Source organism: Symsagittifera roscoffensis, chromosome 6 (assembly GCF_963678635.1).
Source record: "Symsagittifera roscoffensis chromosome 6, txSymRosc1.1, whole genome shotgun sequence".
NCBI lineage: Eukaryota > Metazoa > Xenacoelomorpha > Acoela > Convolutidae > Symsagittifera > Symsagittifera roscoffensis.
Window position 1 is genome coordinate 44,707,629 of NC_087067.1, and position 12,557 is coordinate 44,720,185.

General features: G+C 39.9%; 1 protein-coding gene across 1 annotated transcript in view; it reads left to right on the forward strand.

Annotated features, from left to right (window-relative positions):
• LOC134848770 (titin-like) overlaps window positions 1–12,557 on the forward strand; it is a 47,472-nt gene that overhangs the window by 29,458 nt on the left and 5,457 nt on the right. The window contains exons 10-16 of the mRNA XM_063866281.1: window positions 1,455–1,610; window positions 1,951–2,153; window positions 2,599–2,754; window positions 3,077–3,226; window positions 3,731–3,843; window positions 4,012–4,113; window positions 6,991–7,165. Coding sequence (XP_063722351.1) covers window positions 1,455–1,610; window positions 1,951–2,153; window positions 2,599–2,754; window positions 3,077–3,226; window positions 3,731–3,843; window positions 4,012–4,113; window positions 6,991–7,165 — 1,055 coding nt within the window. The remainder of the gene's footprint in view (window positions 1–1,454; window positions 1,611–1,950; window positions 2,154–2,598; window positions 2,755–3,076; window positions 3,227–3,730; window positions 3,844–4,011; window positions 4,114–6,990; window positions 7,166–12,557) is intronic.

Genomic DNA, 12,557 nt, shown 5'->3' on the forward strand with positions numbered 1-12,557 from the left:
TCCCTCCTCAAAGTTAGTAGATTTTGGCGCGCGCTCCCTCCTCAAAGTTAGTAGATATTGGCGCCAAAGGCGCCTTTAGAAAAATTTTAGGGTCGGTCGGCCAAAAATGGATTTCTGAAAAAGTATCAAAGGGGGGACCCTTTGGGTCGGCAGGGGGTCGAATCCCTGAGGGGGGGGGGGGGGGGGGAAGAGGCGTCCGCCCCCCTCCCCGCCCCCCCCCCCCCCTAAATCCGCCCCTGTATATATACATATATAATTTTAAACTACACGAGCATTACGATATTTTCGATACGTATTTTTGAGTCTGAGTGGTGAGGCATAGCTGCATATTATGTCCCCCCGTCTTATCATCCCGCTTAACTTCCTTTTAATAACACTCAACGAAAGGAGAGAAATGATCTTGTGCTTACGCTGATAACCTTGTTCTAGTTTTTGAATTAAATCAACCTGAAAAAAAAATCTGTTGGAAAATTCCAAGTATTGTTATCAAAAGCTAAGGCAATACTGATGTTCTTAGAGAGAAAATTCAGTCTGTTTCAGAACCTCAAGTCTATATTTTTCGATGATACTTTTCTGAAAAAAATGGATCTGGATATCTGGTTAAATAATCCATACGCCAAACGTAACATCTTGAAGGGTGTCTCAGTTGAACGAATATGTTACTGGAGGAAAGTTTGCCAATGCAAACTCGGGCAAGAGGTTTCATAAAAAAGAAAGAGATAAGAGTAGGCAGCTCCGTGAAAATGATTCAAATTCTTGATCCACACCTTCAATTTTGGTGAAAGTGCTAAAAGAGTCAAAGTGCAAGCTTTAAAGGAAATGAAAAACGGTCTGCACAGCTCTATCAGCATTTTTTTAAGCAGGGATCCAAGAAAAGCAACTTTGATTGCATTTTTTTTCTAATGTAAACTATAGTTTTGTTTTTGTTAGCGGTTGGATGCATAGCATGCAGTTTTGTCATCTCTTTGTTTAACTGATGAACACATCAAAAAACAGTCCATTTTCTCTGTAATACTGTGTCGGTAATCCTTTACATTTACTTCAATCTTGGAAGTATCACCAAAAGTGATGAACTATGATGTTCGCTGTGCTCTCATAAGTAGTCTGAGCGAAAGCCAGTAATGAATCACTGCAATGTGAAGTATCGATATTCCTTTAAAGCAAGGCCAATGACCATGCTTCAAGTCATGAAGACGTTATGTTATTCCTTAACCTATAATCAACGAGCAAGCTAGTGTCGATTCTGACGACACGGGAGTTGAGTTTCAAAAGCTTGAGCCCGAATTTTTCCAGTCTAGGCTCAAATGGGAGCGGAGTAAGTTATCTCTACAAAAAAAATGGAAAAAATTATTCGAGATTTTTTCTGTATTTTCTACGAAAACTTCAAAGTATTTTTAAGAGTAATGAAACATTTAGTGATTTTGCAAACCTATCAGCTATTATGTCTTTATTAGGTTCGCGATGGTGTCTGCATGTGCTAATGTGACGGTGCTGTTTGCCCCACAAGTGCCTGAAATGCAACTGAAGTCATCTCAGATGCCAGTGACTCTGCCCCACTCGGCCGAGTTCTACTGCCAAGTCACAATGTCTAACCCACCCGCAATCATCAAGTTAGTACTTTCAGTCATTATGTACTTAAAACAGGTGCCTGTAGTTTGGTGAAACACGCTTCAATAGCACATAAGTCACTGCAAAAATCAGTGAAAGTAGTGAAATATCTGGATGCCACAGCCATTATAAAATCCAGTTCTCTAATCAAAACTTTGAAATTAGTGGCGTCATAGAAAAAAAAGTTTTGCAACGTTATTCAAAGTATTTTTCAAAAATCGGCAATGACTTCGTATCAAGGCTTTCTGTTGATCGTGGTGGCACTCTTGGAAAATTTATAGTCCATTTTTTCCAATTAATCATTTTATAGTTAAATTTTTTAAGTATTTTCTAATAATCAAGGTGGTACCTGAATGGAGTATCCCAGAAGCCCAGCCAGCAGGGCAGTGAGAGGGGTGGGGATGAGTCATACCACTGGCACAGTTGGAGTGTGATGAGGGTGGGGCTGAGGCCAGAGAACCATCTACAGCTGGTGTGGTGTTCCAGCCACTCGGAGGAGTTCCCTACCGAGAAGACGAGCCAGAAGATCACACTCAACATCAACTGTACGTACCACAGAATAGTGTTTAACCCACATTTGAAGATTACCCAGGTTGAGATTGCGTGGTTTGATGTGCATAATCCAAAGCAAAGGTTTTACATAGTTTTGACTGGACCCCAACTCTACTGTTTGCTGAAACTCGCAGTGGGTGAAGGATCGGGGCGCATTCAATGTGTTTGCTAGGCGAAGAAATAGGCAGATTGGATTTCTAGGATGACTGAATTGTTTTACAGAGCATGATACGAAGAAAAAAGTTACTTTGCTAAATTTTTATATGATAGGTCAAAGACAATTTGTCATTGAATATCTCATTGAAGCAGAAATTTAGAGCCGCGGCCATCCAAAATTATCGTTTGATTTGAGGATCAATCTTCTGAGCTTTAAAAAGATGGTTATTACTAAGTGGATTTAGAGTAAAAAAACATACACTATATTCCGTTTTTTTTAAGATGCTCCTATCATCCGCAACACGTCTAACTCTTACGCTCTGAGTGGAGACTCGGCAACTATATCCTGCACTGTGATTGGTCGGCCGACACCCGAAGTCTTCTGGTACAGAGGAGATATGTCGATCACTAAGCAATACGAACTGGAAAATGGACTTAGTTAGTAGCTGATTTTTTTTTGAGTTTAGCATTCAAACATCGGAGGTTGATAAATTAAATTTCAATAAGCTATAGATGGCTTATGAAAGCTCATCGTGCAAATTGACAGTTTGAGACGTCTCTGTTGACTCAATTGTTTCTTTTTCGCGTCTTTTTTTGCCTACTAATCCACTATATGCGTACTGCAAGAATTACATGCTATGTTATGCCCTTAGCCCTTGTCAATTTAATTATTTTATTGAAACAACATCCATCAAAATGTTTCAACCAACTTTTGAAAAACTCAAAATAAACTATGTTACTAATAAGCTGTTGTGTTTAGCGAGTAAGGTGATGAAGATGAGGGATGAGTGGACGGTTGAGAGTGAGTTGCGGGTGGGGAGGGTGGGAGAGGGGAACAGGGGGGACTACAAGTGCACGGCCTCCAACACCTTCGGCTCATCACACGCCACAGCTAGCATTCTGGAACCCAGTGAGTTTAAAATTTTGCTCAATAAAACTTACATTATATGACTTTGGCGATAAAATAGTGATAAAATATGTTGAAAAGTATATTTCTGATAAGCAATTATTCTATGGTTAACAAGAAACTTAGCTGTTAAATAGAAAAGAAAACTCAAAAGATCTCACTTGTTTGAAAATCTCATGTAGGAAAAATAAAGAAACAAATTAATTAAACTTGTCCAGTAATGTCTTTTTTATGTTCTTTTTACACATCTTGGTAACCTGTTTACTATTAGACTGTATCAGGGATGGATCTAGGTTTTCTTTAGGGCAGGGCAGATTTTCAAAAAAAAATTCGAAAATTTTGTCGACTTTTTTTCAGGTCGACCAAATCGATTTTCCGAGCTCTCCTAAATCACTCTAAAGATTTTATTTTGAACTAAATTGAGGTCCCCCCCCCCCTAAATCGACCCCTAGACTGAATCGTTATGAAGAATTCATTAAGTATTGGTGTGACTGTTCTGTGTTATAGATCCGCCCTCCTTAGAAGACAGTCTCACAGCCCAATTCATCCCCGACAACTCAGTCAACCTGTCGTGGGTGCCAGCCAAGTCGCACTACTACCCCATGCACACTTGGTACCAGGTTGTTGTCATTCACTGTCCTTATTCAATCAACCTAATTTTAAATTACTCTAACCGGTCATTTTTATTTGACCTTGATACGTTCATTCCCTCCGACAAAGAGAAGGCTCACTCACTTAATAATGTTCTAACCATGGGCGGATCTAGGATTTTCTCGACTTTATCGCAGGTGTGGTACCTCACTTCAGTCACACTCCAGCAGGGCCAGGACAAGAAAGGGCAGCAGACTGGTGGTGGTGATGGAGAAGAAGGCGCCCGTGAGTCCACGGAGGTAACTTTTCTATCGAAGTTTTCGTTCTTTTTTTTTATCTCGAGCTGAACATGCTAAACGCCTTTGACGACCGCCAAAAAGTTCATTTTGAAAATATTCTGTTTCTCCGACCATTCACAAAAAAAGCGTTTCTGAGTTCCAGTGTGTTTTGGTTCCACGCAAAATCAGGTGCACATAAAACTGTCGTATAAAGTCAAAAAACGAACATTCAGTTTGCTCAATTTTAATTTTCACATTAAAAATATGGAGGTGGTTTCATTGCTTGTATTTAATTTTAACTATTTTTCTGCATGCAATTCATAAAATTGTCTGCTGGTCTGCTGAATACCTAAAATGTACCCTATGAAGCTATTAAAAGGAGAAATATTGGGAAAAAAATTTGCAACATTCTTTGTATCATATCTGCAGTATGCCTTCAACGAAGCTGGAAATTGATAACGTCTCACGCAAAAAGGCAATAGCGATGAAAACATTTGACCATATTAAAAAAAGTTTACCATTTGTTCGCCGAATTTTATTACAAAAGATTCGAGCTGAAGTCAAATGTGTATGGAAGATAGGGACAATAATCTCATGTATTAACTTTAATTAGACCTTATTGTTCCGACTTTCGATACGAAAGTAACGGAGTATTTAAGCTCGGTATGGGTTTTTTTTCTTCAGACAAATTTCGACTTTTTAACTAGCCATTTTTGACGGAATTTTATTATATCACTCGAAAGATATTGTTGTCATGAGCTTAAATTTGAAAAGATATTTCACCTGTGATCATTTTTCGTAAATTTATGAGGGTTTAAAGATTGCCATTTTGGCCAATTTGGGACAATTAACGCGCGATATATTTCGCGCTATTAACGCGTAAACGGAGAGTTAATCCGCCTAAGAAATCGTTCCAAATTGATTGAAAGAAGCGTATTTGCCATAAATGATTTGTTACAAGGTGCGAAATCTATCCTTTTGTGTTTTATATGGCGTGTGGGGGGATGATTTTTTTAAAAAAAAATCAACTTTAGAAAAAAAAATTTTTTTCATTTTATTTTTTAATATTATTACTGCTCCATAAACCTTAGAGGGCAGTCGGAACATTCAGGGCTTCGCCCTGATACGAGCAGTCTTGTTTAAACAGGCAATTTAATGTATATTTCATTATCAGGTTTCATTTTTGACAACAGGAACAAAGTTGCGTTCAGTAGTATGTTACTTTTGCCCTGTTACACTTCAACACTTTCAATTTTGTTCCAACTTTTGTGAAGAAATTAACGGAATATTCGTGCTCGGAGGTTTTTTTTCTTCAGACAAATTTTCACTTTATAACTAGCCATTTTTGACGGAAATGCTTTAAACCTTTCAGTAAGTATTGTTTTCCTGAGCTTAAATTCAAAATAAATTTCACCTGTGCTCATTTTTTGTAAAGTTATGGGGTTATAAAGATTGCCATTTTGGGCAATTTGGGACAATTAACGCGCAATACTTTTCGCGTTTTTACCGTGTAAGCGGAGATTTAATCCGTATTAGAAATTGCTCCAAATTAGTTAAAGGACGCTTATTTACCAGGATTGATTTGTTACTAATATAAAAATTCATCACTTTATCTCAAATTTTAAAATATTTTTATGAGCAGTCTTGTTCAAGTTTTAGTTTTTCTAGTTTCTGCTGATTTTTTTGAAGTTTTTCGAAATCACGTCCTGCATTCCCTCATTGTCCCCCATCCCATGTTATGCCCCCTTTTAAGCCCCCCCCCCCCCCCCCAACCCCGTTTGATATTAGTTTGATCTCCCTAGTTGTTGCTCATCCCCCTCCCCAAGTTTTTAACCCCCCTTCCCCAGTATACCCCTCCCCTCACGTTAACCACTTCCCAACTGCGAGGGGGTGAAATTTTAGGGGTGCGGGGGTTGGGTTTGGAGCGGTGTGCGGGGGGTCTGTAATGATGTTTGGTGGTTGGGGAGTATTATGGTGTGTGTGTGTGTGGGGGAGGGGAGCTTGTGAGGAATGAGGCATAGTGAGGGGCGGGGGTTCAATTGGAGTATGGTGGGGTTGTGAAGGTGTGAGAATTGGGTAAAAAGGTACTCGAGGATGAACATGTTCGTTGGGATTCGAGTTTTGCATAAAGCAGAGCAAACATTTCGTTTTTGCAAAAAAAACAATCAATGTTCATGTATTTTATCAACAAAAACTTGATTTTATTCTAGATTCTAATGGATTGTAATCGATTATAATGGCTTATTTTGGATTTTTGAATATTGAAAATAATCGACTAAAATTCTCTAAAATCTTTTTATGGTTAGGTGGGTCATGAAAACTGTTTAAATAGGCTAATTTTTTTGCCGACATAATCCATTACAATCTATTTTTTTCCATGAAACTCTAGTGAAAACTAATTGGCCAAAAAACAGTTTTCAAGCCCCCAAATTTAAAAGCTGACTTATAAATTGTATCCAGGGGCGGATCTAGGGTTTTCTCAAAGGGGTGGTTTAAAAAAATTTAGTATTTTTTGGCGAACTTTTTGTCAGGTCACCTAAATCAATTTTCTGAGCTCTCTTAAATCACTATAAAGGCCCTATACTGATCAAGCTTCCTCCTCCATCTTTTAGTTAGCATATATTGGCGCCAATGGCGGTCTTAGAAAGGTTTTATAGTCAGCCAGCTAAAAGTGGATGTCTCAAAATAGTGCAAAGGGGGGTCGGGATCCTTTGGGTCGGAGGGTCGAACCCATAAGAGGAGGTGGCAATAGGCCCCTGCCCCCTTTCCACTCTTAAATCCGCTACCAATTGTGTCTAAATATTATCAGCAGTTTAATTCTTGTCAACAAAAAGTAAACAATTTCTAATCAATATTTTTTAGCATTTCAATTCTTGTCAAAATAGTGTGTTTGTTTAGGTGGCCTTGATGACTAAACTGGAGCACAATTACACCACTAGTTTTGCCCTGGTGCCCCGTCTGCAGGCCGGCAACTTCTACCACTTGTTCGTGAGGGCCTGTAATGAAGCAGGATGCAGTCATCCCCCCATCAGTCGTGTGTTCGACTTCGAAGCGTCCTTGTCTAACAGTGCGGGTCAGTAGACGACAACATAATTATACAATAAGAATAAAGTCATTATTACAAATAGGGTCTTTAAAAATTAAGTCGGTCGAAACAGCCAGTTCGAGCCTCAAGCGAGTCCGTCGAAACATACCCATTTTTAGTCCAGTCGATCGAAATATTATCTCGAATTCCAGCAGAAACATAAGCCTCGTAACAAATTTGGCATCAAACTATTTACAGAAAAACAATTGGCTTAACTGAAGCTATAGCAACTCTGCCTAGGATCAGCCACAGGTATTCGCCCTCACGACGCTGAACCTAACATCAAAAAAATTTGAGATAAAAACAATGTGTATTTGATCAGAAAAAAAAAACATTTCATAAGCGAGAACAATCGCGGGTCTAGTTTTTTTTGGACCCGGGAGTTTGTGAAAACGGTGTGTCTCACTTTTTGTAGGTTGATCAAACAGTTTTCCGAGATGGCCCAAATCACTATGAGGACCCTATTTTGTCCAAAAGTTCTGCGCCACAGGCAAATTTTTCAAAAATTGATTTTTGGGGGGCAGGTTCTGGAAGTTTTTGACCAGAAAGGCGTTTTATTTGGCGCTCGCTTTCCGTACAAATTCATTGAATTTCGGCACGAAAAACTCAATTTAGCGAGACATTGATCATCGAAAAAGTGCAAAGTGCAATTGAACTTCATATTATTTCAAAAAGATTGTCAAACATTGAAATGAGTCTTTGAATGCAAACCTTCTGCATCAGGTCGAGTGATTTGGCTTAGATTAGCCATAATTTAGAAAATTTTATGGCTTGGAAATGGTTTATTTAAAAAAAGTTTGAGTTTAATTCCAAATAGCGCCAATTTTAGACCCATCTGAGAATCTTAATAAGTATTTGCGATTTATGTTTTGATCGACTGATATGTAAAAATGGTATGTTTCGACCATCTCGATCCAGGTGTTATTCCCTCAGCCGTTAGGTGAGGTATAAGCTATGTAATCTATGTAGTCAAAGTCTATGCTTAATCGCTAACTGAGAATAGAAATACGAAGAGTTAGAGAGCAACTTAAATTCAGTTGATAAAGTTAAGTCTGATTCGAATCTGACCTCGAAATCATGAGAGAGACAGAGACTCATAAATAACTATTGAATATGGTGTTAGTTTTAATAGGTACTTAATTTAGATCAGACTTCTATATGGTTAAGTTTACATAATGTTACATAAGTATATATGGTTAGCATTTAGGATGAGAACAATCTATGTATTGTTTTAGGTAGACGGAGTTCTAGTATATCCGTATGGATAACAGTTCTAATCGGTATCTAATATATCCGTATGGATAACATTCCCCCTGTTTCTTATATATGATGAACACATCATATATCCTCTGTGTCTGCGATATCTGTTGGGCGTTCATTTCCGATGATGTCTGCGGTATCTGTTTGGTGATCGGTTCGTTGTTTTTCTCATCTTTCGCTTGTTTACTGAGACGTTTAGAGCGTTCTTGTACTTCATATTCCCTTTGGAAAGTCATCGAGTTTTTGGGTGGAGAGATGGATTTAAGAATTTTCATTGCGTCGTTAAAGCTGTCAATGAAGGATTTGTCTGGTGAGCATGACGTTCCGGTTGGTCTGTCGATGACGTAACGGGAGCTAATTGCTCGTTGTAGGGGACTATTTGGAGCACTGCGTTGAGCTGACGTAGCTGACGTATTAAAATCTGACGCGAATTTTGTTCTCGGGCTACTCTGTGGTGACGACGTGTGTGTGGATATTTTTGTTGGTGTGTGTAGTGTATCTCTGGGCTCGGATACATCTTCAATTGGGCCGCCTGTTCCTCCACTGGTTTCTCTTACCCTTAGCTGCTCTGGTGTTTTATCAGTTGATTGGCACGGTGTTTTGTCAGTTGAGTCAATTTCGATACATTCTATATCGGTTGAGGACTCTTGGATAGTGCCTGCTTGGCCAGTTGGTTCCCTTTTATCCTGTTGTACTGTTATGAGACATACTTCGTTATCTGAAGTGCTTCCGGTGATTTTGTTAATCGGAATTGCATTTCCGAATTTGAGGGCAAGGGCGCTTGTTTTGGTCCTTGTGGATCTACGGCTTGGAATTGCTGCTTGTGGTTTGGTACTGTTGTTCGTATCTTGTGGCGGCGTAGTTTATCGGTCCAGCTTTTCGGCTGGGGGCATTTTTGGTGATTGTCTCATGTCTTGAATTATTGAGTCGTCCGATGAAATAGAAATTGATGTGTCACAGTCAAGTTCTATGTCCTTGTTTTCCTTGCGTACTTTATTGGGGCTGCCTTTTCCTTTTCGGCTTGGCGACTTGAGATTTTTCGTAGTAGTTGGTTGGTTTTTTACCGTCGGGGCTTTTGATGTTGTTGGGATTGTTCTATGAATCCGGTCGTGTCCTAGCTTCCTTCTGTTAGTTGTTTGTCGAATAAGTTCCTCGACATTCTTGGGCGGTTTTTGTTTTGGGCTCGTTGGTGTTGAGGTGTTACCCGCCGGATTCCCTGGTTCCACTGATTTTTTCTTTGGGATCTTTGAGCCAGTTGGTTCACTTTGCTTAGCCTCTTTGTCTAAAAAACCGGATTTTGCTCTTGGTAAATGTTTGTATGCTACGAAGTCCTTTAGCTGTGCCGATCTACATTTACCGTACACCCGTGGATCTGATACAAACGCTAGACCGTCGTGTTTTATTACCCTTGGTTGTTTTCCGTCTTCCCGGACCCATGCAGTGTGCGGGGAGTATTTAATTATTGAACCGTTTTCGATTACCTTGAATTGTGCCCCGAATACCCCAGGATTTTTTATTTTACGTGCTATGGTGCCCAATTTTCGTGCCACTTGTTCGATACGTTTTCCTAACCCCGGGTCTATGGTGTTCTTGGGTCCTTTAAATCGATCTTTTAGAAACACCAAGGGGGCTCTTTCTATTCTTTGTTTTTCTTGTTGTGTAAGCCAACGAATTGGTTTTCGTGTTCTAATATTTGCTATATCATGTTGTGCGTTTTCGGCGAGAAAGGACCGTTTAACTTTTTGTAAGTCATAGGGTATATTATTAAGTGGAAGGTGCGCACCTATTAGGAATTTTCGCAGCAGGGCTTGGTCGAACAGTTCATCCTCGTCTGTGTCCGACAGTGAGATTTGCTTCTTTTGCACTATGTCGCTCTGGCTATGTTTTGCTTGTCCTGGAGTTTTACTTCGAACCGCTTGTGAAGATGGTCCCGCTGGTTCACAGGATGGTTCGGGGAGATAGGTTTTCTTGTACACCACGCTGAGTTTGTCCTCGCTATTGTTGTCTCTATTCCAAATGGCCTCGGGCGTGAGGGCAGATTTTGTGAGTATCTTTTCATCTAGGCACGAAAGTTTTGTATTTTCCCATGAGAGATTAGAGATTTTAGGTGTAGTGCAAATATTAGTTAATGGTGTGTTTGGTTTACGCCCGTAGTGCGCTTCAAACGGTGTAATTTTTGTTGTGGCGTGTGGGGTAATGCGTAGTGTTTTGATTAGTTCCGCCACATCTGACGCTAGTTTGTACGGTGTGTTATTTTTATCGATTTTCATAATGGAGAGACAAGTTTTTAAAGTTCTAATTAGTCTTTCTACCATGCCCATTGAGCGATGGTCGTCCACTGGAGCAAATATTAGCTTAATGTTTTTGCTTTTGCAATAGATCATAAATTTTTTAGCCCGAAACCCTTGAGCTTGATCACACCTGATATTCCTTGGTACCCCATGGTTGACAATATGTGTTTGCATAAATTTTATGATTGTATCTGCCTTGTTATTCGCTACTACTTTTGCGTATGGGAATTGCGAGAATCTATCTACCCCAACTAGAATGTACACGTCTTTGTTGTTTTCATCCGGTAGCGGTCCAGCGAAATCCAATTGGATTTCCTCGTTCGGTTCTACTACAGCGTCAAGGCTAGTGTAGTGTTTTTTACCGGATAGTACCCGAAGATTCTTACCTTTAGTACGGCATTCCTTGCAATTCTGAGCTGCCGTTACTTTGTCTCGATGGAGGTATGGGTACCAAATATGCTTGGCAGCCTCTAGCATACTGCCTTGTCCTGGGTGAGTTAGATGGATTGAATCTAAGATGATTTGTCTCAGCTGTTTCGGTATTACTACTCTGTCATCATAGAGTAGAACATTGTTTCGGACCAACAAATGGTCGCGCACGTTATAAAAGTAGGGTCCATAACAGGCTTTTATCTGCTCCCACTTCTGGTGTCGGATCATGTTGATCAGAGGCTGGAGTTTTCTGTCGCGTTTCGTGGCGGCCGCGATAAACTCCACGTCTAGTGCTTTACGTAGATTCTTTCGGAAGAGCGGTACATCTTCCTCCTCCATAGAGATGGCTTGGCACTCTGTTTGTTGATCTGGTGGGTCTGTCTGACATAATTGATCGGACTTTTTGTTGAACGTGAAACTATCTCTCGATGGAATTACCTGGTGTCTGACGTCGCTAAACGAGAGAGTTGATTGGCTCGGTTCTTCTGACATTTCATTGAACGATGCAAACTTAGTGGGTGGAATCGTTACAGTAGTTTGTTGGCCGCTGTGACATTTTCTCATTATTCTCTTAAAAGGGGGTAGTGACATTCCTGTCTGTAATTGGCGGTTCATTTTGTTGGCCACTGGAGCGGTAGATTGTGAGTTAAGATAAGCTTGTTGATGTTGACGATTAAATGATTTTCCTTCTTTATGTAATTTTTCTATTGCGGTCTGGTTGCAAATGTTCGAATTCAACGGAGAGTAATTTGAAATATTTGGATTTGACGGAGAGTGATTTGAAATTTTTGAATCTGACGGAGAGTGACTGTTTGCTAGAGATTGATCATTAACAGTGAAAAATGTTGCTTTTGTGTGCGAATTTGAACGAGTAGAGTTTTCGTTCCGGGCGTTGAAATCCGTTTGGATTTTCGATCATTCCAATATTAGCTATGGTGCTGTCTTGAAATTCAAGGCAAGAAATGAAATCATCAATGAGTGCGACTACGAAATGTTCATCCCAATATGCGGGAGGTTGTGGTTTTCCTACCGGATGGCGCAAAATATAGTCTATTAAGCCCATTTTGCTGCCGGAAAGATGTTTGATGTCAAAATCAAATGGGATGAGACGGTCAATCCATCTAGTTAGGCGACTTTGATATGTTTTATTACTTTTATTGCTATTTAGGGCACTAACCAAAGTTTGCTGGTCAGTAATTAGTGTAAAGTGGCGGCCATACAAATAATATTTAAAATGGTCAATAGCCCATACTGCAGCTAGGAGTTCCAATTCATTTACTGAATATTTATTTTCACATGCGTTTAGGAATCTGGACGCGTATGCCACCGTAGCCCATCCGTCTGGAGTTTCTTGTTCGAGGGCAGCTCCGATACCCTAGCGACTTGCGTCGCACACT